This window comes from Anas platyrhynchos, chromosome 7, assembly GCF_047663525.1.
Source record: "Anas platyrhynchos isolate ZD024472 breed Pekin duck chromosome 7, IASCAAS_PekinDuck_T2T, whole genome shotgun sequence".
In the NCBI taxonomy this organism is placed as follows: Eukaryota; Metazoa; Chordata; class Aves; order Anseriformes; family Anatidae; genus Anas; species Anas platyrhynchos.
This window is the reverse complement of record NC_092593.1, coordinates 31,625,659-31,650,323: the sequence shown is the minus strand read 5'-3', so window position 1 is coordinate 31,650,323 and position 24,665 is coordinate 31,625,659. Positions and strand designations below refer to the sequence as shown.

The window sequence follows — 24,665 nt, the reverse complement described above, 5'->3', positions numbered from 1 at the left end:
TCACCCCACAAATATCATGCTCGAGTTGTCTTGATTTGTTAGTGGGGAAGTGTCCCACACCTGGGCTTAATTCTGGCTTGTGGTCAGGTCCTTACATGAAAGCTATCAGGAGTTGTTCTGGTGAGATTTTAGGAAAGCACGGGGAGAACAATGAGATGGATCTTTCCATTAAAGTATCTCTACCATGTGAAGAAAAGTACAGAAGTATTTATTGTGTTTTCTGAAAGAAATAATCCCGCTTGTTAATGGATTAAAGGGCAGAGAAACTGAATTTAGGGGAGAAAGGCTATTAAGGAGAGTTAGAGCTATCTGATTCAGAGTTTGTTGCGTTCAGCAACTGCGGGGTGTTGTGTGGAAAGCAAAGCTCCAGTGTCCCCAGAAAAAGGCACAGTAGATGGGGGCACAGCATTCTCACATGTGGTAGCCTTCATGTAGGACTCATGTGAGATCCTTCATATTTAACTGACTTCACAGTCGAGCTTTTGAGCTGGACCCATGTTTTACAGAGCTTGATACCTTGTGCAACAGGGCAGAAACTGATCTTTTGGAAATCTATGTGTTTACCTAGAACAAACATTGAAACTCTTTTCCTCCTAGAGATTCAGGCATTAGAAAATTGCTGTGCATTTCCAGGGGTGTTTTGGAAAAAAAAAAAAAAAAAGTGGTACCCATGAACTCTGAGTTTATAAATGCTCTAGGAAAGGAAGAACTTCCAAGATTCAGGAAACTGCAGCTATAAAGCCAAACCTTGACTTCACTGAAGCATCTGGGGATTTTGCTGTTTGCTTCAGCGGAACACAGATCAGAGAATCCCACAATCATTAAGGTTGGAAAAGCCCTCCTCTTCTCCAGACCAAACACCCCCAGCTCCCTCAGCCTCTCCTCACAGGACTTGTGCTCCTGGCCCTTCACCAGCTTTGTTGTCCTTCTCTGGACATGCTCCAGGGCCTTGATGTTCTTCTGGTACTGAGGGGTCCAAAACTGAACACAGCCCTCAAGGTGCAGCCTCACCAGAGCCAAGTACCTGAGCTTTTACCTGCCATCTCTACAGAAGAAATCCAAGGAGATACATAGGTTTTATAGGCTCTGAGCTCTGCTCTTCTCTCACCCTGTTGGACTCATAAGGTCTGCAGACTTCTCAAGCCCATGCCACACACACAGAGCTCTGGCTTTGCCAAAGAAGAGAGGCTTTCCCAGTCATTCCGACTCAAAAACAGACCTCTTCCAGTGGAGACAGAGTCACTATTTTTTGTGGGCTTGTAACCCTTTCACCTACAATTTGTTTTCGCTAATATGTAGGTTTTGAATCATCATCTGTAGAAGTGCTCTTCATTGCTTAGCTACAGCTGAAATTAACTTTCATTTAAAAACCTTTTGCAAGTGTGTGTCTGTGTGTGTGTGCATACAAACATCCATACTTGTGCTGTTAATGCTGCCAGGACTGACTCATCGTATGGAAATTTCAGCTGCCTGATCTTTGCACAAATTAGGGTTGTGTTTTCTGTGGGAAATCAAAATTTTTGAGAGGTTTCTATTTGGGAGAATTTTGGCGTCTCGTTTTTAGGTTTCTGTTTGGGGTTGGGATGAGAAATCCAAATGCAATTTAATCCTTTTATTTTCTCACCACTGACCATAGCTGTGACTATCTCTTGGTAAAAGCGTAGTTCTAGAGACCCGTTTCCTGAATATTTAGCTTCCTTCTAGTGGGCTGATTTTGGACCTCTAATCTTTTCGACTCATAGCAATCATAAGCACAAAAAATAAACATGACAACAAGCCATCTAGCTCCGACAGCTGTCCAAATGTTTATGCTTGTGCCCCTAAATCATTAACGCGTACGAATGAAACGCTGAGCTGAACTTCAGTTGTAAATCTAAAGCTGTTAGGAGTCGTTCTGTGTGCTTTGTAAAACCTTGGGTCCCTTACAGATGGCTTAGTAACCCCATGTAGGATCTGCACAGCTCTGTGATGGGTCCTAGGAGATCTCTGAGGGCTTTGGGCTCCAGCTGCCCATATGGAGCCTGCCTCATCCCCGTGGTTTGCCTGAGACTTAGCCGTGACTTCTGCTGAGGCTGAGGCCAAAGGGGAGGGCTGGTTGCTTTTAGAGGGCTCCATCCATCTCTTTCCCAACCTCATTTTCCACTTCTCTCCTTACTGGCCTCAAATCCGGCCTCCTGGGTCTCCTCCAGTCCCTCTCAGAGTGAACACGGGGTGATGAGTGGCTTCAGGGTCAGCGTGAGGGATGCTGCAAGGCTCAGGCAGTCCGGCTGCTTTCCCCGGAGAGATGTGGTGGGGACTCTCAGGGTCACTTAGCAGCTTGCTTGTGTTTTGATTTCAGTGCTGGAGGTTAAGGTCCAAGTCCCCAGTGCTCCACACTCGCCTGTAAAGCAGGGATCTTTCGGAGAGGTTGCCAACCCTCCCCTTTCTTCTCAGGGAGAGAAAATAAGCAAATAAATCAGCGAGCAGGCCTGGTTATTGGGAGCGCACATGGTTGTGTGTTAAATGAACGCTCCCAGACAGCAGCTTATGTAAAGTAAAGGAGACAGCGTTCCGCCAGCGTGATGAATGTCCATTGGCAGCTGATGGAGAAATCCTGCAAATGTCAGTGAGACAACAGTTTTCCTAAGTGCTGAGTAGTTTGTACACTGCTGCATAACTTACAGGCAGAAAAACACGTGCCTACCTGGGTTAATAAATACGATTGGTGGCAGGGGTTATGGTACATTCGTAGCCACAGCTGGGAGCCTTCTGCAAATGTTTAGTTTGTCCGTTTGGTCTGTCCGTAATCCCCTCTGAAGTTCCTGGTCTCTCATCACTGAATATAGGCGTGGCCAGACTACCCTCTGCGCACCTATCGGATCATCTGGCAAAACGTGAGTTCACAAGAGATCGTCAAGCTGATGTCTTGAAAGGTTGTCCTCGTTTCAGAGCAAGCAGCTGGGAGCTAACTCCCTGTCCTTGCAGGACAGCAGCTCCCCGTGACGTGGTTTTCTGTAGCATGGTGTCGTGGTTCTCAAAGTCAACAGCAGCAGATTTGTGGCCACAGACATTAAAATATCTCCATTTGCCTGGCAGGGCGTTGGGTGAGTTATCCTCGGGAAGGAAAGGGAGAGGTCTTGGCATCACAGCTTTGCCTTCCTGGCAATATTTAGCTTCGTCCTAGGCCAAAATCTCCACTGACTTAAAAAGAGGCAGGGTTTCACTCCTGGAGTTCTCCTCTATTTTTCTGTCGTGTTGTTTCCTTCTGCTGTATCTTTGTCTGTGTATCACCTGTAATCCTTCAGCCAGGGCTCCTGTATCTTTGCTGACTTTATGTCTTCTTGAATAGCACTTTGCACAGTAGGGATCACAGCTCTAGCAGGGATCTTTGGGGCATAATCAGGATCCAAAATAAATGAGGGACTGTATAAGCATAGCATTATCATATACTAATTCTCAGCTCATTATGGAAACCTGTACTTTGGAAGAGCAGCACCTCCTTCTCCTTGGTTAATGCTCTTTAAAAAAATGTTTTATTAATGCAATTATCTTAATATAACTTAACAAAATAATACCCTTCATCAAAAGGCGTTAGCAGAGGCACGAGCTCCTTCAGCTGCTCTCCCAGCATTGCTCAGCCCCTGAAATGCAGCGTGGCCATTCTGCCTCTGGGTGAAAGGAGGCAGCAAAGACAAAAAGTGATTCCCCCACCCAGCAACCATGCCAGAAGTAGAAATTAAGCAGTACAAACCACAGCCATGCCCTGACCACTGCTTACACCTTGTTAAACAGGAGTGAAGCCACTGGGATGCTCCCAGGGCATTACTGATGGGACGGTGCTGTTAGGTGAGCAGCAGGAGGCAGCTGCAGCCCTGGAGAGCAAGGGCAGGTAAGGGCAAGAAGTGCCTGGGATGCTTTGGGGACGGCTGTCCTCACGCCACAGCAGCCATGAGGCACTCAGGGTGGGTGGTAAAGGGGAATTTTAGCCACGTGTCACAAGAAGTGATGGCTTCACCCACCCTGGAGCCCTTCCCAGGTGAACTGCAGGGTGGCTTCTGCACTTCGTAGCAGCGGCACAACTCCTTCCATCTTCATTAGGCCGCCAAAAAAAAAAGTGGAGAGTTTCTTCCTGAGCTTTCTCCTCTCTGCTATGAGTGTTCATTTTTCTGGTGCATCTTAGCAAACGCTCAGATAGTCGCAGGCCAATAACTGCAAGAACAGGCATTAGTAAAACCTTTTGGTAGCACATAACCAGAGATCCGAATCACTAGTAGTTTTTAGAACTTCGCTCGTAAATTACAAGACACCGATTACGAACCCAAGCCAGCATGGGGCCCATATTTTAATATTAGCTTTTTCCTCCCAAAGATGTGTACAGCAGTTTGTTTCGTTTTCCTATTATGACTCAAACAAATGGGGCTTTTTTTTTCCCTTCTTGTGTGTTCTGCAATTTCACGTACGGCTAGAAAATCATAATACAAAAGAAATTTCAATAACGTGCCTGCGCTTTAATAAAAGGAGCCGTGAACAATGCCAGCTCACAAGATAGCACACAGCCATTGAAATCAGACAGGGGAAACAGAACATCAGTCAGATGGAAAAGTATGATTTATTATCTCCCTCCTGGCAAAATTACAGTGACAATGTCTACGCAAAGGAATCTGAAATTACTGACTTACTGTATTTCTGTCATAATTCGTACCAAGAAAACATGCTAAAATAGATAGGCATGTCATATATCGATCTGTGGTGATAGCTGTTTTTTAAACCATACTATAAGCTTAGCTACTGATTCTGTAACATACATATTACATCATGCATGAGTATGTTATTATAATAGGTAAAAGATAATGGGCTGTACTGAGAATTTGGCTACAAAAAAAAAAAAAAAAACAACATGCTGTTGTTTTCCCCAGCTTGAAGGGATATATGGAGAGCTCAAAAGCTCACAGCTCACTGGCAGTGGGTGCACTATAAGCATGGTCTCTCAGAAGCTCCCCTTTGAAATGGATGAGACCCAAAGCTCAAGCATCAGCACGATGCAGAATCACCAGGAATTGTTTTAATCACAGTCTGTCATTCCTCGGGGCCGTGCAGAATTTGGCCTGTACATGCAAACCCAAGGGATTGGGATTTTTCCAGTAAAATTGACCCAGGAATGAACACGTGCCCAACATTTGTACCGCCAAAGCTGTGGCTGTGCTTTCAGAGTTTTGCTCCAGGAAACATCCCATCAGTGCTGCTTCCAGAACTGGGGGATGTCCAGAGAGCTACCAGTAGAGAGGATATCTAGCTGCATGCCCAGAAAAGGCAAAACCCACTCTAAAGCTTCCAGGTGATGCTCAGGGAGGCCAAAGAGAGACATGTTTGTCCCTTGGCCTGCCCAAGCTATGTCCCTCCCTGGGATCCAAGATACTTCTTTAGAGGCGGTGAGCACGAGGTCCTCTGCTCGTCATCCTGTGAGTAAGGATGTAGAAACGTTGCCAAGTGATGGGCGAGATGTTTTTAGGCAACCATTCCCTACCAGAGCAAGGGGAAGTGCAGGTGTGTGTTTGTTGCTACTGGAATGTGCTTTATGCAGAGTTGCATTCATTAGAAATAATTCTCAATTAGATAATTATCCTAGATATTGTTTTTTAAACTATAATTAGATAAGTCAGCTAATGACAATGCTCAGTCTAGTTACAAAATAAAAATACACGTGGCATTAGGCTTCCTTACTCTTTGTTCTGTGGTGCAGTTGAGAGAGGATTCTTGGGGAATGATGAGAAATTCAGCTTGCTTAGAAGAGCATCAGGATTTGAAACAGCTGCTCAGAGGAGGGTATCTCCCAGTCTGGCTGCCTGTGGTCATCCTGGGCAGGAAAACCTTCTTGACAGGGGTTTAACTCCATGTATCCTCTCATCACAAACAACTTATTCAAACCCTGACTGGGGAATAAAACCCATTTTCATTTCACATCCTTCCCTCCTGGTGCTCACAACTAAATGTGATAACATCCCCTGTGGGCCAGACACTTCCCGGAGGCTGCTTCCTTTTCTGCCGATGGTTTAAGCATTGGCAATAGGAATGAAAACTTCTGCTTCTCCCCCAAAGTGTTGCTCACCACCGGAGCCAAGTCGCATGCTGAATCCCTGTGCTTCTGTTACCAGTGATGTGTGGCAGAAAAAGGCATCCCCCTTGCCCCGTGGCTTCCTGACCTGCGCGAGGAGCTGATTCCAGCTCTCCTTTGCCAGGGCGGTGAGATGTTTCCAGGTTTCCTGACACCAGCACAGGGTTAAGGGGGTTTTCTGGCCTGTTTGTTGAGGGCAGCCCAGTAGATCAGCCTTCCCTGCTGTGCATGCATGTGCATCGGGTACAGGGGAGCTTTTTTTCCCATAGTAAACATCCTACATGCAAAGCGCTGATGGGACAATTTGGAAAATACCCTTTAAAAGTAAAGAGCTTCTTTATTCTGGGGGCAGGTCCTCTGCTGCTCTGAGCTGCTGCAGCTCCGTGGATCTCAGGTGGCCCTTTGGGATGTTGTACCAGTGTAAAGTTTGGTCCCAGCCAGATCCTCTTCTGTGGAGTTTGCTTGATGCTGACCTCCAATAAGTATTTGCCTGAGGGAGCTCCCGTGAAGCCTTCCACCTTCCCTTGACTGCCCTGACCCAGCCAGGGTGATTTTTTCCAGCTGCCTGAGTGATACCCAGCCGTGATCTGGGTATGTTGTGAGGGGAAGAGGAAAGGGACCAAGACGCAGTTTTCCTCCCCAGTGATGTCTGGTTACGTTATACATCCCTCCCTGAAACAAATTGAGCATTTTATCAGCATGTAGAGCTGATCTTACCACCTTCTTCCATCTTTTGGCATGAATGAAGAAGGAAACAGCAAATTCAAATGCAGGGAAAACTCATGTGAAAGGGATCAGCTTTTTTGGGTCCCTTCCCCTTGCCCCAGGGGGATTTCCCCTTGATGTGGCTGCGTTGGCAGCGGCAAGAGCAGCCAGGAAGAGAACAGAGAGCAGAAAGCTGCCAGCTGGGCTTGGTTTCCCTCCTGATATTAAAAGGAGCTTAACAAATGTGAAGCACACACAGACATTTTGCCCGTGTCCGAATGGGACTGTGCATCCCCCGTTTGAGCTGCAGGCCCATCTGTCATAGCTGTAACCTTTTGAAAGGAGTCCTGGTCCCTGTGCACTGGGCATGTCTGAACTAAAAAACTATCGTAATAGAGCCATAAAAATTATCACCAAAGTAATACAGACCTCGGTTCTCTCAGCCCCAGGGTACGCGAGGTACAACTATTGTCAGGAACAAAATGAGACATATATCAAAAGAAAGGGAGCATTCCTATAGAAGTGCAGAGTCATGTTGTTATGGAAAGCTCCACTGCTGCTCTCGGGGGAGAAAAGCAAACGTGACTGCAGATACAGAGCACCCATGGAAAAGGGGCCAGGGCTCAGCTCAGGACGGGTTCTGTCTTGTCAGCTACTGGAGGAGTGACTTTCAGACCCAGCCCTGGTTCCTGGAGCCTTATAAAGCCATCAGTTTGTGTGACACATAGCAAATGCATGACTCCAAAGCTCCTAATGCCATCACGATCCTGAATCATCTGATGTGGGCCCAGGATGCCCACAGCTGGACACATCTGTGCTTCTCTGCTTCATCTGGCTGACGGGTCTGGAATAGCTCCCCAGGCAGTTTCACAAGAGGATGACAAGGATAACATCATGTCAGCTATGGACAGGCATGCTCTGGGGTTATGGGGGGAGAAACATACGTGACTCGGGTGGGGGTTACATCATCTTGATGCTTTTCCATTTCCAGTATCAAAGCCTGGAGAGACTCCTGTAGCTGTGAGTAGACAGCTACCAGTTAGGGATAACCAAAAGTGAGCTTTGGTTGAAGAGCTGCAGCATCCGTAGAAAGAAAGAAGAAAATAAGGCGAGTCATCTTCAACCTCACCATGGTGCGACTGCATTGAGCATGGAGTGGAGTCTCCACCTGTAGAAAATGTTTTCTGTAACGTGTTTGTCTCGTCCTTCCCACTGAGTAAGAGTTTTGTCATGGCATTTCAGTCTTACGTTGGCAATCGTTGTGTGTCTGCGTGCTGGGGTCCCTTAGGAAAGCAGGGTCTCCTCTCGGCATCAGCTCTGCTGCTCCTTGGGATCCAGCTCCTTGTTTCAGCCCATCTGCAGTATGGTGCAAGCATTTTTCAAATTTTGGATGGCACAGCTCATTTGTATTGCTGGTTCTCCATATAAGCCGGATACAGCTCCACTTTTTCACTGCAAATAAATTATCTAATGACTTAGTACTTTTTTCCTGTTGCAGAGTCATTTGCAACCTGATGGTGTTTTCCGTCTCTGTGCTTGGCTATAATCATTCACTGGGTTGTTTATTTGAGCAACTTTCCACCAATGGAAAGCCCAAGTCATCGCAGTTGCCAGAGTGTAATTGATGCTGTGTCTCCGATAGCTGGATGGATGATTTTATTTTTTTTAAGTGACAAAAATTATGGTGATTTTTGCCCCATGCCAGTTACTCTATTAGTGCATGCATACAAATACAAAGCCTTTTACCAAACTTTTAACATAATTTAGGCAGTTATTTATGTGCTGCTCATAGTAAAGACAAATTGAGCAGTCCAGAACAGAAATTTCCATCTCGCCTTCAGGTGGGACTCGCTACGCAGCCTGTTCTCTGCAGTTTGGCATCTGCAAAATTTCTCGCTTGTGAGTATCCTCTGAACTTCCCTGCAATCTCCTGCTAATCTGCCTGAGATCACAGGCAATTTCAATAACAATGAAAATGATTCTAATTTCAACTCCAGGAGTATCTTCGATGAATGCTATCCCAGTTTCTCTTTATTCATCTCCCCTGGTTTATGACTTCCTACCTCAGCTGTAATGTGGAAACTGTTTTTTCCTCCGATTTTATTCATCAGGTTCTTTTTAACTTTCTTCGTTCTCTTGCTTCCTGCCAATAAATTCACCACCTGAAACTGTAGCTACAGAAATCATCTCCATCAGAATTGCCATTGTCCTTTGTGTCATTAAAAGTTACAGCTCCTCTTAAGATGTAAGTGCCCAATTTGACAGACTTCACTTTGCATTGCTCCGCTTTTCCTGCTGTTTTATCTGCACAGAGCAGGATGCCATCAGTCGAGTCTGTCTAAGGAGAGAGGCTGAAGGCAGTTATCCCTGTGAGCGCTGCCACAAACTTTCTCAAAACACAAAAGATGGAGAAACGGGCAGCGATGGTGGTCTTCAGGTTTCCTTCCCGTGCATTTTTACCTTTTGCAATATAACCTAGAAAAGGCCTATACTTATGTACCAATTCCTTCTCGGTGAGCTTACATGCTTGATTGAGGCTTCCAGTGGTACCCAGAGTCCTGGCATCTTCTTTGCATTTGCTCTAGGTTGACAGATCCTTCAGTTTCCATGGGGCTCGGAAAGAAACTCCACTGGGATAATTCCTCGGTTTGTTTTATGCCTCTTCAGATTCCAGTCAATCAAGCAGATCTCTCCAGTCATTCTGCCTGTTTTGTAAATTTACCTATTTGACTGTGGAAGGCACTGCAGGACCCAACAGCAGGTCTGTTCAGTTCAGTGGAAATACTTAGATTGTCTTCTACAAACTCGAGCAGCCCCGGGGGGGATGATCAGTACGTGTCTATTGTAACATGATTAGGTGGCTGTAAACATTGCCATGGAGCCTTTCTGTTTCCTTCCTCAAAAGAAATGTCAAGTATTTGTGATATAATAGGTGTCGAGTTCGTAATGCTCTGTAGTTGTTTAGTTGTTTAGTTAGTTTTAGTTGTTTAGTTGTAGTTGTTTAGTTGTAGTAGCTGCGTATAATCAATAAGGGGCTGTCGTGCAATAGTCAGACAGTACAAAGACACAGTCCTTTCATGACCACTTCTTGGGACCTGGTCAATAAGATGAAGTCTTTGAATCTGGGATCATGGGGCATTCTTGCACTAATATCCTCTCCAAGCTTGGCCAGTTTGTGTAGGAAGAAGGGGGAAGAGAGCAGCCCAATAAATCCTAATAAGTGAATAAGCCTCGGAAGAGATGACTGGAGGTTAATTGCAAGAATTTGCAGTAGCTTTGAGCAGCCTGCGCACTGGCTCCAACAAAGGTAGAGACCTTCTTCCACCAGGCTGAAAACTCAGCTATGGAGCAAGTACTCTGCAATTGGATGTCTTGTCCTGAAAGGGCAAGGAGGGCTCCAAAGTGAAGGGAGTGGTTGTGATAAGCATGCCTGGAGGAAATCAGGAGCTTCACCCAAACCTAAGTGAAGCCAGCTGGATTAATCACAGCTGGTGGCAGGAGTCTGCAGCCTTAAAACTTGGCCTGAGAGCTCTTCTAAGATACGTGAGAGCCCTCATACAGGACTGAAATGAGCGTGCTTGGGGACCTGTGGAAGGGCAGCAGGATGCTTAGCCTGGTGACTGCAAGCAGAGCAAGCAAAAAAAAGGAAAATTGCCTCTGACTGGCAGAACAAACAGGTAAAAAAAAAAAAAAGTATCAATCATATGTCTGCTGAGAAGTTTTTCACTTGTCTTAGGAAAATCACTTCCTTTGCACTCCTAGAGGGTTTTATGTAGAAGCAGCAAAGAGTGACTGACAAGCCCACACAGACAGAAATCCTTACTGGAGCCAGGGAGGAGAGCTGCAGTGTAATATTTCTTACATATAAGTTTACTCCATCCACTCAGGGAGAATTATTCCTAGTCAGTAATAAGCTTCTGCAGGGCGATCTGCATGTTACAGAAAGATCTTTCATGTTTGGGGCAGCAGAGAGGTGGCTTAGGATACTGTCCTTGTAGACAAGGCATGAGCTAAGAGTGAAATACAGGTGAAGTTCAGTGAGCATTTGGGACAACCAGATTTCAGGGGCTAGCTGAGATGTCTCAGGTGCAGAAAAGCTTAGGACTGCAGAAACTTGTTGCAAGATCTTACCTAAAAACTCACGGTTCTGTGTGATCAGTTGTTTGTGTGACTGTACCCGCTGCCTTGGTTTAGGAAAGGTTTGATTGAGATCTCTTCATCTGGAGAAAAGCATAAAAGTGTAGATTTAGACATGAGATTTGAATTCATATTGCCATTTTCTTTTCACCACCTCTCTCTCAAGTTTAGAAGGGATTGCGTTTTAGGCTACTTTCCTGAACAACTGTTTGATTGTGCCATCTCTCACTGTCCACCAGGCTTTTTGGATGACTCGAGCCCTCAGCCATAGAGCTCTGGGAGGTATGACATTTCTGGAGGTTATGAATCCTACGGACTAGGGAAGGAGCTGTGGTCCCAGCCCTGTAAGAAAGGCAGCTCCCATTCACCGTGAGGAGTGGCTGGATGACATTAGCAAGTCTAATTCCTACGTGTGCTGACACTTGCTCCCAAAGAGAGGGTGAAAATGGTGCAGAGCTGGTGTGTGTATGGCAGCAAGAGTAAAGATTAGGAGATACGGTATCCACATCTGGTTTGGCCTCCTGATTTCCCCCACTCACAGTGTATCCTGGTTCTCATTGTGTTTCCTTTGCTGCCTTTTTTGTTTGTTTGTTTATGTCATCTATCAAGTTTATCATTATGTGCTCAGGCACATAAAATCTTTATTAGTCATGTGTATTCTCTATTCTCTGTTTTAATTTTCCTTCCCTCTTCCTTTGTTAATGAACTTCGCCAGCTGCAGATGTTTCCCATTTGACAACACCTGAGACCAAGGCTTTGCAGTTGGGCTGTGAGCTTAGGTGAGGCGTGTAAGCAAGGGTGTCCAGGGTCTGCATCCTTGTTTGTGCTTCTGTGCTCTCTCGAAGTGACAGGTAGGAGGAGAGGTGAAGCAGAACCAGTGCTGAGACTGATAAGGGCATTTTGGTGCTGATTCCCACTTCCTCTGCTCACAAAAGGTCCCGAATGGTGGTCAGGTATCAGTCACGTCTTCTTCCCAACGCGGCTTGTGTCAGCCCCTGCACAGGCAGTGACATCAAAGAAGGAATTTCCTCGCCAGGTCTCCAAGGGTCACCAGTGAAAATTGGGTGAAAAGGCTGTGTTAGGTGCTTTGCACTGTTTTTCCCAAGTAATGGTACTGCTACCTTCGACAAAAGGTTTGCGCCTCTGGTTTCATGATACGTCCGTTGCCCAAAACACACCTTGAAGCGTCAGGGTGTAGGGTGCAGCTGGGGTGTGGGTGTGTATCTGTGTCCAGCTGGGCACTGCGAGCTTCCCTTCATGTCAGGCAACGGTGAGAAGAAAGTTTCTGCACTGATATCTCTCAATGTCCTGAAATCCTTCCTAACAAATCTTTCCCCAGAGAGTCTTCCAAGAGATTATTGTGCCATGGACAGGTGGAGTGTGTAAATCACCTTCTGGCCCAAGCCTTTTATGATCCTTTAATCTTAGCCTTTTTTTGCAGAATATCACCTTAAGGAACACCAATAAAGTGTTTGCTCTGTCCGTGTGGGAATGGCAGAGCCTCTGATTTGTGTCCTTTCTCCTTCATACTTCAGAAACTCTCCGTATTTTCTCAGCTTCGTTTCTCAGTAGGGATGGGAGTTTCTTTTCAGGGACTGCTGTTAACTGGTGATGGAAAGCATCCCTGCTCCGTGGGGGATAAAACTTGAAATCCAGATTCTGGAACTTGTGAAGACTGGCAGAGCTGCATAGTGGGTCCCTTAACAACCAAACGAGTAATTGCCATGGTCTGGAGAAAAATAAGAGCAAATGAAGTAGATGAAAGGATCAGGAAGCAAAACTTTGGGATATCTTTTCCCTGGTTCCCAGTTCCTTCACTGGTTCCCAGTTTGTTGGTACTCTGCTTGCCTATGGAGATAAAGAGAGGACTTTTCTGGCCTGCATCCCATAGTCGTTGCGTGGGAAGCGCAGCTCCAGGGGAAATGGCCCATAAATCGGATTGATCAGTGCACCTGGGGCAAAGTGCTTTCTGAAAGGGGTCTGGAAATAAGATCCCAAAACACGGCTGGTGGGAGAAAGTGCTGAGGCGTTCATAAAATCAGTGGGCAGGAAGGGCTGAGTCACCCATGGAGGAGCAGAGCTGGGTGAGAGCCACAGCAAAGGGGCACATGAGCAAGATGGTCAGATCGAGGAAGGAAAGTCCTGGAGGCAAGTCCATGCAGTTTGAACTTGATGGGACGGGGAAGAAGAGGTGGCTGAGAAAAGTTTTGTAGTTTGTGCCACTGCAGCCTTTTCATTTGCTGGCGGTGTGTTCCTCGTACTGCCGAGGCCTACTTCTATTTTGATAATTGTGCTCAGTTTTTCCCTCCTGAAAAGCTGCTTTTGGTGTCAAGCAACATCACGGTTTATTACGGTGTCATTTTCAAGTTACACCGACAACACAATAGCAGAAGATGTGCGTGTCATGTCTCATTTACTCAGCTGCACATTCGTTCAGGGGCGTCTTCTACATCTGCTGATCATCTTCGAGCAGTAGATGGGGCGGCAGCCCCAGCAGCACGTCGCACTGCTTCTTAGGATTGCAGCTACTGGAGTAGTGGAGACGGGGACAAAAGCGAAGGATACGTCAGTGAAAGCCTCCACAAATCCAAAGATCTCGTTCTACTGCTCCATATAATTAGCGATTAAAATGAGTAAAAACAAAGCAGCAATTTTCTTATTGATCCCTCAGCAAATAGTTCTGTCTATTTCCTTCTGCATTGTTTCTTCGTATTAAATAGCCTCGAATAAGAAATGTCAGTCAAATGAATTTAGATTCCTGGTGTTTCAGACAGAAATCAAAGCAGGATTGAATGAGGAAAGATAATTAGAGAGAGGAATTCCACCTCCACAGACTTCTTCCCTTGCTCAAGGAGTGCTGATTTTATCTAAATTGCCAAAGCCGTGAGCAAATGAGAGGTGATAGGAATTATAGACTGCAGATGCTGAGACAAAGCAAGGGAAGCTTTAATTAGTGCATTTTAAGGTAGAAATGAATTTCCTGGGAATAAATTATTTGACTCGAGACATATGGAGCTTCTCAGAGGTGCACTGAAAAGCTTTTTACCTGCCAGAGCCTGGGCTCGTGGGGTTGTGTCTGTCTTGGAGAAGTGAGTGACACATCACTGAGGTTTGAAACACCTGGGGATGATGCCGCCTTTTGTTTGCATCTCGCTTGTTTGTTTTGAACACGAAGGAACTCCCATTGCTGCAGGTTCCCACTGATGCAACAGAAAGCAGCATTTGTTCCAATACCCACATTTACTCATCCAAGCGTTAGTGATGGAGCTACCATAGCTGAGGAATTGGGAGCTAGGCATTGAGCCCACAGGTACTGAAAGGAAGTTATTTTCCTTTCACATTCCCTTCTTGTTCTCCTTTCTTAGCTCTGTTGCCGTTCTTTCAACACACTTGCAAACACATAAGGATATGGGGAACCCTAAACACTGACCTGTCTATTTTTCAATAGATTTTCACATCTTCTTCTAGAGTGAGGCAGCAACAACTGTACCATTTGTATGTTTGGAGGTAGATAGATTCCTCTGTGAATTGATGGAGCTGAAACGAAACCATTTAGCTAGGCGTGTTAATCCAAGACTCCCTGATTTCAGCAGAGTTATTCAGGCTCTTAATTACTCACAGCATGAGGCACTTTCTCACAAACCTCGTTAAAGCAGGCAGGAGTGGGGCTGGGGCCAGATCCGATGGTTATATTAAGGAGGCGTTCGGTGTCAGGCGAGCAGGTGGGTCGCTCCATCAAACCTCTTTTAGACCTGGTTCCTGCAGCTCAGGCTTCTTACTGACAAGACCTAAAGCCTGGCAAAAGATACACCCTCTCTGAGAAAACAAATACCATGCTTGCTGGTTTTTCTAATGTTCTGGTTGCCTATTTCCGATGTTGATGTTTTGTCCTATAGGTTAATTTGTTTTTACCCATGATGAATGAATGCAGTCAAGAAGTATTAAACGCTGATGTGTTTATCTTATGGCAAGCTAGAAATGTTGCAAACTTGTGAGCTGCGGGAGGAAACGGGCTAATTTTAGATTTGTTCCTAGCCCTCGCCATGCGAATGGTGTCGCTGCGAGCCCAGCAATGAAGTTCACTGTGTTGTAGCAGACTGCGCAGTTCCCGAGTGTGTCAACCCAGTCTATGAACCAGAGCAGTGTTGTCCGGTCTGCAAAAATGGTAAGAAAGTACTGTATTGGCTTTAACAAAGAGATATAAAGGAAACATTTTCTTAAAATGTCATTACCGATGCATTGCCAGGAGATTCGCTTCCATTGGCACAGACTGGCGTTGGTTGGGGCTGTTACTCCTCCAGGTATGCGGGCTTTGGTTATGAGATGACAGCTACAAAAATGTAGGCTCCCTTTCCTGGCCTGTGTCATCTCATTGAAAGTTTTGGGATTGCTGACTTAAGTAAGGCTTTATAGGATTAAGTCCTGATATCAGTCATGGTCATTTCATGTCTTTGTGTTTTTCTCATAGTCCCAAATGAAATCAAGTATGTAAGGAAAGAGCAGAGTCTTTGTCCCTAAATTAAGAAGCCTTTGATTATTAATTACCAAAGGCCAGGGGAAAACTCATTGAAATCAATGGCCAAACTCCAGCTGGGACTGCTAAGCCCGTAACATTAAAAGTTGTGTGCTGGAATCTCTGTACGTAGCATTGGCCCTCGTTGTTGTGCTGCAATTTCATGGATTGGGGTAGGATTCAGCAAGACTTCTAGGAAAGGCTTTGGGATGACTGAAGGTACCTCTTTGGAAAATAAATCTGTTTCCAAGGTCTCCCAGGTCTCGTATCGCAGCCCCTACACACATACATCGCTGGAAAAGCACCTTTTTCCTAATGTAGATATGAAGACAGATTAAGAGGGGGGCTGGCTTCAAATAAACCACTTCATGGCTTTCTTAACGTTAGAAGTGGCTGCTTCGACTCATCTCCTCGCGTTTAGACTTTGCTGTCCATGTGTATTTCCTCTTACATGCATCACCACTGCTGGATGAAAGAGTAATGGTTGCTTTTGGGTCACAAATGAAAATGTTTTCAGAGAAATAACATTTTCAACACATTTTCTGCTCTTTAAGACAGGGGAAAATGAAACTATTGGAAATCCAAAACATTTTTACTAAAGGAATTGGAACAATTCTGAGCAGTCTGAGAAATTATGCCAATGGTATTGAAATCCAGAGGTCTATATTAAACCATGCTCAAAAATATTTTAAAAGGTATAATCTAGAATTTCGTGTGTCTGTTGGAAAGCAGAAAAATGTCCGTAGGGAATTTCATTAGTTTGTTGCAAGTGAATTTCAGAGAAAAGGGTTTTTTAACCATTTCTGCATGTGGCCCACTGTGGTTGGGTGCAATGTTTCCCATCTCATTCAACAAGAGCACAAAAAAAGGCTGTCATGAGGCACCCTGCTGATCAGGAGAGGCTGGGTTGGCCATCCTGGTGTCTGTCACCATAGCTCAGTCTCATTTGCACCTAAATAAACACTGTTGGTGTTGTTTTAGACTTTGTGTTCCCATTGCTTACAGGGCATTGTGCTGAATCCCCGTCCCTTGCCAGTTCCTTCCCACCCGGTTCACATTGCACAAATCCAAGCTGTGAACATTGCTCGGGCTTCCCAGGAGTGCAGACTCAAAGGTGGCTTCACAGAGATCCAGGAGCTGCTGGATTTCCCCACCAGCCCTCCACCACCAAGACCATCTCCCCCAATAACCAGACTCCCCCATGTCTGGTGGACTTTGGGGGCCGATGGCTCTAGCCCCCAGCATCCCGGTGACCAGGAATGGGCAGCATCCTTCTTCCAAAAACAGAGCCTGGAGGACAGGGAAAGGAGCAGCTCCTACTGATGGGAGTGAGGAAGACAGGAGGAAAGAAGAAAATCAGATACCTGAAGAAGGGGCTCGGGGCAAGGTGTAGTGATGGAGACCCTCAGCTAGATGCCCGAAGGCTTCGTCCATGAGTTTGCCAAATTTATCTACTCATCTGTTGGAGATAAAACTATAAAGTTCTCTGAAACCTGGTTTAGGCAAGGAAATACGTCTTAACATCCTCTTAAGAACAGCCTGCACACCTCGGGGGTCTCTAGGGACCAGTTCTTGCTGCTCTGAGTCGGCAGCAGATGAAGGGGAGAGGAGGCGTGGTGGCGTGGTTGTCCCTTGAGGGTATCTACGTGGGGGTTTCCTGTAGGGGAGCCCCTCTTTATGTCCCAGCCTGGCCGTGGGGATGAGATGCCAGGACCCCCCAGAGGGCTTTCAGCTCCTCCTGCTGCAGTCTGTGCTGACTGGCTGATATTTGGCTAATGCTTGTAATTTTAACTTTATCCTTCACAAATAGTATGAAATAATTTGCAAAGTGGTAGAAATAAGTAGGCACCAAGATAGTCTTGGTTGTCACAGGGAACCAGATGAGCACATTTTTTTTCTTATTCTTCTTGGATGTAGCTTCGAGAGTGGAGCCAGCCTTTGCTTCCCTCTAACATTTTGGTAACTTCATGTGAGAGAATAACAGTCATTGCTGTGCCTCTTCCCCTCCCAACCCCTCTGACACATCCTAATGAATGAGGATCACAACATTTTAAGCTGTCTGCTCATCTTGAGACCACGATTTTATCTTTCAGCTCTCCACTGCAGCCAGTCAATTAAAGTTCAGTTTCACAAATGCATGAGGATAACACAAGCTGACAGTCCCACTTAAATGACCGAAATCCCTCTTTTTTGTAATTTGTTTTTTTTTTTCTTTTTTTTTTCTCCTTCCATCCAGTAGCTTTTTCTTTCTACCAAAGCAGTGAAGATATTACAGTGCCACATCTCGGTGTGATGAAAAGATTTTAGCTTAGTCTCAGTCCCTGTGGTCATCCTTTTAGATCGGCAGAGAGAAGAGCTCAAGGGCTACAGCTGTTGGGGGAAAAAAAAAAGTTAATCCCCAGGACAACATGTAGTACAAATCCTCATTTCAAAAGCTGCTCCTTGAAATTGTGGTGAGGAAAATCCTTGTTTTGGTTTAAAACGCAGCCCCGCATCATTTGCTGCGCTCTGCTAGCAGCGTGGTTTGCCTGCTTGCTTAGCTGTTGCTGCCATTAACTGGAGAATAATTTCCTCTCGATACATTCAGATAGATTTTCATGCCTTTCTTAATTATGTCTTGCCAAGGGCAAAAGTGCTGTGAAGCAGTGAGGTTAATGCAAAAATCTGTTGATTCTAACGTACCTGACCTGAAGATTCATAAAAAGCCAATATCAATTTCCCTCCCTCTACCATCGTTTAAGAGCAGTCTGAACAAGCGGCTTTGGAGATTTATTCCTTGTTGTCAAAAGAAATGGAATTGTTACCTCGTGCTTTGCTAAATGCACGTGGCTCGTGCAGTGCTGGCTCTGCTGGGCACGGGACCCGCACTGCACGCAGAGCAAGCCGAGTTCACAGGGAGGCCAAAATTTGGGGGTGAGGGAAGGAGAGGATGTTCTCTCCTTCGTGGCCCGTCGTCCTTGGGTTGTCAGAGCGCATTTTAAGGGCAATGGCTCCAGGTGCTGCACAGCATTTCTGTCGTGGAGATGAAAGGTCACTGGATTTCACGTTTCCTGGTAGTGACAGACTGCAGAATAATGGCCCGGAGTTGTTATTTGTAGTCATTGTGGCTTCTCCAGACAAAAGCATGTCAGCTCCTGTTAACTCTATCCTTCATGGGACCCAAAACTTGACTATTACTGTTAAAGTCAAGCTGGGGGCTGCCGTGGGCTGTGCCATCCCTCCTGCCCCCAGGCTCTCCAGAAGTTGGGCAAGATCATCCATCCACCCCGCTCCCACCTAAGCCTTTCTGGGCAGAAATCCCCCCCGAGGTCCCATCCTCCTGCAACTAGGGCTGTAGGCATGCCCAGGTGGTTATCATCCCCAGGTGGACCCATCCCCTGGGTCCCACCCTCTCCAGATTCTGCAAAGCGTTCCCTCGGCATCGCATCCCAAAATAATCTCAACGTTAGCAAAACTTCATCATCACGGGGGATTTTTATTCCCTGTGTGAGGGAAATTAATTTTAAAATTCCAATAAAAGCCGCGATAGAATTGTTAACTTCTTTCCCCTCCCTGAAGTGTGAAATTCTTTTCAGCACGTTTCAAAGGCGCCTTCGCCCATTTACACATACATTAACGCAATTGCTAAAATATTAGACTTTGCCTTGGCACTTTCATTTTCTTGAGGGATGAAGAGAAGAAGCATTATAAATCTCTGTTTGGGGGTCTGGTTTTGCTCTTAATTTAATTTTTGTTGCCACCAACCCTCAACAAAAGAATTTGTTACACAACAAGACAGATAAAAGCTAACATGTCTGCGGTGAAATACTTGCTGGCAAGTGTGCTTACTCAGTTTAGCACTGGCTTCTGGAGGCATTCGTGATGAAATACTGGGCAGCAGGAAGACGTCTCATAGATAATCTGTCACCGAGTCTTTAATTAAAGTTCTAAATTACCACAGTTGATCCAGATTTCAAAGTAAAGGGTCTGGTCCTGCCCTCCATGCACAAGTAGAAGATCCGTTTGACCTTCAGTAGACTTTACCTTGGGAAAGTAGCATGTATTCAGGCAAAGCTGTTACGGGATTTATTATAATGTGCTATAAATATTAATAATTCCATACAAACATCTTCATATTTGAGGGCGTGAGCACAAAACCGAGTAAATAATAATTTATTTCCATGGATATAATAATTTATTTCCAAGCACATGAAGCCACATTTTACCTAAGCTTCTCTCTTAATTTGCTGAGAATATAAACTCGCTGCTCATTATTTCTCAGTTCAAGTTAATTTGAAATCAGCATTCGGCGCCCCAGCCTGTTCCTTCTGTACCACGGTGTGCTTTGCCCAGAGCATCCCCCAAGGAGTTTCCCAGCCCAACAAAGCCAGGGGCAGCCTTTTCTTCACCAAAATAAACGGAGATGCTGCCTGCCGTTCAGTCAATGCCCAGGGCCCTTCCTTCTGAATCATCAAGACAACCCAGTCAGGGCCCAGGTATTGTGCTGTGGGAGTGTTAATTTTGCAAAGCCCTTTGTGATTTTGGGAGACAAAAGGCTCCATATAAATGTAAATTGCTTACTGTATTATGGGTTAGGGTAATGGATTAACAGTGCAAGTCGTTAACCAATATTGACAGAAAGAACTTTCCCATGTGGTCTGTATTGTTCCAAATTATTGGATATCTCGAAATGTGCCAAGATTTTAATACCATATAATCCAGTGCCTGGATATTAAGTTACCTGTGCTTTACTGCATAAATATTGCTTGTTCCTTATCTGCAAGATGTGGATCACTGACTCTCCAGGTCATTGTTTTGGAAAGCATCTGCTTCTAACATGATCATTGACCAAAAAAAAAAAATCAATGAGATGAGGAAAAAAAAAATTAAAAGTATGAGGAAAAAAATGAAGGTTTTGGGGAGAGGATGTTTGGTGCCATTTGATTATATACAACTGTTGCAGAGTAAAAACAACACAGAAAATGTGGCAAGACGACACGAGAAGACTTCATATTCATTTACTTTATGGAAAGCAGTGGTTTGGAACCATGGGGAAATTCCTTTAGAAAAAAAGAAAAAAACTAAATAAAATTCCTCTTCTAATTTATTTCAGGAAGTCCTGAAATGGCCAGATTTTAAGATTTAAAACCCCTTCAGTCAAAGTCTATGCAATATGCTGATTGATTGTGCAAATGCAAGTTGAGTGTGACCGGCCAAGAAGAAGACGTATCTCCCATGATGGACTTTGCTGGACTCCACAACCCTCTTTGTAGGTCGGGGAGACTGAAACCAGTAGCATAGCATAGCCACGTCACCCTTTGCTCTTGGTGGATGAAGAATTGATGGCAGCCAGCCAGCTTTTTGGGTACTCAGTTGCCCCCACAGCCAGCAGCCCTTTCGGACGGCACGCTGAGGGGCCACGGGAAGGACCTGTTCCTCGTCACGCTGCCTTCACCCAGGGCATGGGGGCTGGTGGTTGTTCCACAGCTGACTCCTTTTGTGCTGATGAAAAGATGCCAGCCCGGAGCAGGAGTCTTCTTCCCTTTTGGACACCATCCCAAATCAGGAGTCTCCTATTTTTTGCAGCACTTGTAGAAGCGGCCTTAACATTGCAGTGGCAGAGCCCGCTACATCGAGGCTTCGTGCCTAGCTATGAAAATCGATGCTTATGGAAGGCTGAACACAAAAGAAAATTCCTGAGACTACAAAGGATGCCTTTTTGATTGTTTGTCAGCTAATGTTCTTTGTGTTTACCAGCAGGAACATAAACTGCGGTGCCCTGTTAGCTCAATTAAAGGAGTGATTTGATTACCAACCAAGGAAGAAAGGGATTGATTTAAAAGCTGGTAAAAGATCAAGACTGAAAACAAGGCGGCATATTTGGGCCAAGCCACCACTGACCCAACAAAATACTTCAGTACTTGCTCTACTGTTCCTTTAAAAAGATGTTATTTCACTGAAATCGATTTTCAGCAGAGCTTTTTCACCTCCATTACTTCGGGCCAACTGGCTCAAGGCTGGTAGACGCCGAATTTTCTGATGAGAGTTAGGTGCATAGGAATCTGTAAACCCTTCTGCTGCTTTTGGAAATCTCATGCAGATGCTTCAATATGCTGCTGAATCAGGACTATGACCTGCTCCCTGTGGACCCAGCTGTTGGAAGTCACCTGATATTGGTGAGAAGCTTTGGAAAGCTATACAAATAAATCCTCCAGAATGAGCCATCCCGGTGCTGGGGAGCATCAAACAGGGCTGGGTTGAATTTACCACCTCCTAAAGCATAGAAGAAGGAGAAACTGTAAGAGGGGAGGGAGTGGAAAGGCCTTTAGAGAGTAAAAAAGACACGAACTGACCAGCAGTAAATGTGATTAACTAAGCTGCGGGACTGTGTAGCATGAGAGCGACCGGGACACTGCCAGGAAAAGCCCGATGGAAGGAGTGCTGCGGTGGGGAGCCAGCGGGACGACGGCCCATTGCAACCCCAAATATTCATCTGTGAGCTCACAGGCCAGCTAAGTGCTTCCCAAGTGTTTGTGGCCTTTCCCTTTGCCCAGGAAGCAAGAAAAGGATCGTTCACATAGTAGAGGCAGGAGAAGACTCTGCCAGGCAGGAGCTGAAAGCCACCACCCTCAATTTGTACCCAAGGTCCTAACCATGTTTCCATGCCCCAGCAGAGCTTTAAATGAATGTCTACCATCACCCTGAAGAGAAGGTTTGGGGAGGATTACGAGAAGTCATTTGCTGGATGGGACTTGCTCCGAAGCTCTCATTGAAAGGACACAGCTCATGGAGGTGTTGGAAACATGTTGTGTGTGGTCTGCGTTGGTCTTTAAAACTCGGAGATACTTATGAAGATGCATTTGCTTACTGGGGATTGTTTCCCGTTGGGAAAATGTTGCTGAAATCTGTGTGCACAAGTCTGTGGCAGAAGTGGTTCCAGAGCCACTGCTGTCGTGGTAGCATTTTGTAGAGGAGGGGGTGGGCTTGTTTTTTTTTTGGTGAAAAAATTCCTAGATTCCTGTTGGGAAACCAGGTTCCTTTTGCAGAACATAAGCAGCCCAGGCAGTACTGAAATTCAAACAGGGGTGGTTGTTGCTGTCCCCCAACATAATCAGATTCTTCGTGCAATGTGTAAGACCAAAAGCGACGTTTTTATCCAATTACATTGCTGTAAACCACTTTGCTGCAAGAGAAACCTGGAGCCAATTCCCGAGTCTGTGTCACTTGGTGTAATGCCAGCAGCGTTGGTTTGCTCGGATTTCCTCCCACTGAGGATCTGACCTGCAAGAGCTGATATCTCCGGGTGACTCACAGGCAAATTGCAGGAGGCTGGGGTGTTTTGCATGGTCAGGCTTTCTGAAAGGATTAGAGATGGGTTTGCTTCTGCTCCTCTCGAAGGCTGGGATTATTAAGCATATCTGTATGGAAAGAGTGGCAGACACTGTCTTCATGTATTTCTAATTTAATGAATGTTTAATGCTTCTTTTATTGGAGCCAACATATATGTAGAGTAGAGGACTTTAACAAGGGGTTGACTTATGTCAAATAATTGATGTTTGAGCTGCTCCTTTTACATGAAATGCAGACTTTACAGAGCAAAGAGACTGTAATGAAAATATGAATTAAAGATTAGAGCTAAGCAAGTCTGAGAAAACTTAGAATTAAAAAAAGGCACGTAGAAGTTTTCTTCTCCTGCTTCCTCTCCTTCCCCCCACTTTTTTTTTTAGCTTTCTCCATCCCCTCCGCTTCTTCGGTAGGGTCCCGCATCTCAGTCCCAGCCTTCTGTCTCTCCTACCCCTGCACACCTTTGCGAAGGAAATCAGCACAGCGGTCTCATTCTGGATATTACTGCATATTTGCACATCATCCTAGCCTGTTACACTTGCAATCTCGCCAGCCAGTTTGTCTGGAGAGATTAGAAAATATTTTTATGGTGCATTTTTTTTCATCTCTACCACTGATTTTCAGGCAGAGTACATCTCCTGGAGAGCTTGGCTGGCTGGGGGAGGTAATTTCTTGTGTTTTTTGTTTGTTTGTTTGTTTTCAGTTTCTGTTTGGAAAACCCATTTGCAATGTTGATCTGAATTAGTACCTAAGATTGAAGAGCTTAGGCTTGGTCATCTGCAAATAAACGCCCAGTGGAAAAGAGGAGGGGACGTTGCTTTCTTTGCTGTGGCTGGTTTTGTTAGTCTGGCTTGGCTCCTTGGCATCTCTGGCCCTGCTGATACAGCAAAGCAAGGGCTGGGAAGTTCAGTGTGGCACCCTGATCATCAGCACCATGTAGCTGCTGGCACGTCTGAGCCACGGAAAGAACAGCCTGGAAAGCACCAAGCACTGCCAGTGCCCTAGAGGCAGAGGATTCCAGTGAAACCTGCCCTGTGAGTGAGCAGTGTACCAACCAGCACAAATTCCAGATGTGTCATCCCATCGAATACACGATTTAGCCTTATTTTTGCGCACAAGACGGTGAATAAAAGTTAGATTTTATCTCCTAGGAAGGTGGAAAGGCAACCAAGCCTTCCCTTAGATATCTCAGAGCCCCTACAGCCCCGTCACATGTATCCTATGCTACGTGAACAATGTATTCCTTGTGCATGGGTCTCACCAGGTTTATTCTTTTCAGATAAACTTTAGGATGTGCGTATTGGTACCCATTTCCACCACTGTTAACCATTTCTGCAACTGGAATTGCCACAAGGAATTCAACAAGTAGCTTGGAAAAAAAAATCTAGATACGTTCCAGTCCCACAACTGATGTGAAGTGATGCATCTCCTTTACACATAAAATAAGCCGTGTTTTCGTCCCAATTAAGGACATGTTGTGGCAGCAGTCTTGTGCTGGTAGAGAAGCTCACAGTTCTGAGAGTAAAGGGAGCAGGAGGTGAGGTACCACAAATAAAAGCACCAGTGTCCTGCGCAGGGCTAGATCATGAGAAGTGGTCTGCGTGAGGGCGCACACAGACTTGTCCAAGACTCCTCAAAGCTCAGACTTTTTTTCACTGTTGCTGGTTGAGAGCATTTGAAGAGGCTGGGGATGTGCTGGTCAGAAACTGCTGACTCACAGCCGTGTTCCTTGGAAAAAGGCCAGTTACTGCAAACTGGCTGTTCCTACCTTGGAGAAAAAAAAAAAAAAGCTTGGAATGATCCGATGCCCATTTCAGTGTTTTCAAAATGCACTGGCTCTAGTCTGGGAGGGAGGCACAATCTTGCATATAGACTTTATTTTTTAATTAAGAACAT

General features: G+C 45.4%; 1 protein-coding gene across 7 annotated transcripts in view; it reads left to right on the top strand.

Annotated features, from left to right (window-relative positions):
- The window catches only part of VWC2L (von Willebrand factor C domain containing 2 like), a 36,200-nt gene that overhangs the window by 4,261 nt on the left and 7,274 nt on the right, over positions 1–24,665 (top strand). For 2 of the 7 annotated variants that reach the window (XM_021273890.4, XM_021273889.4), the window contains 2 exons: positions 14,969–15,098; positions 16,452–20,505. The exons of 1 other annotated variant lie outside the window; for it this stretch is intronic. In XM_021273890.4, coding sequence (XP_021129565.3) covers positions 14,969–15,098; positions 16,452–16,681 — 360 coding nt within the window. In that variant the 3' untranslated portion in view covers positions 16,682–20,505. Of the gene's footprint in view, positions 1–14,968; positions 15,099–15,179; positions 15,235–16,451; positions 20,506–20,538; positions 23,580–24,665 lie in introns of those variants that run through there. 4 more of the 7 variants (XM_013101648.5, XR_011810777.1, XM_021273892.4 and 1 more) reach the window with 4 other exon arrangements.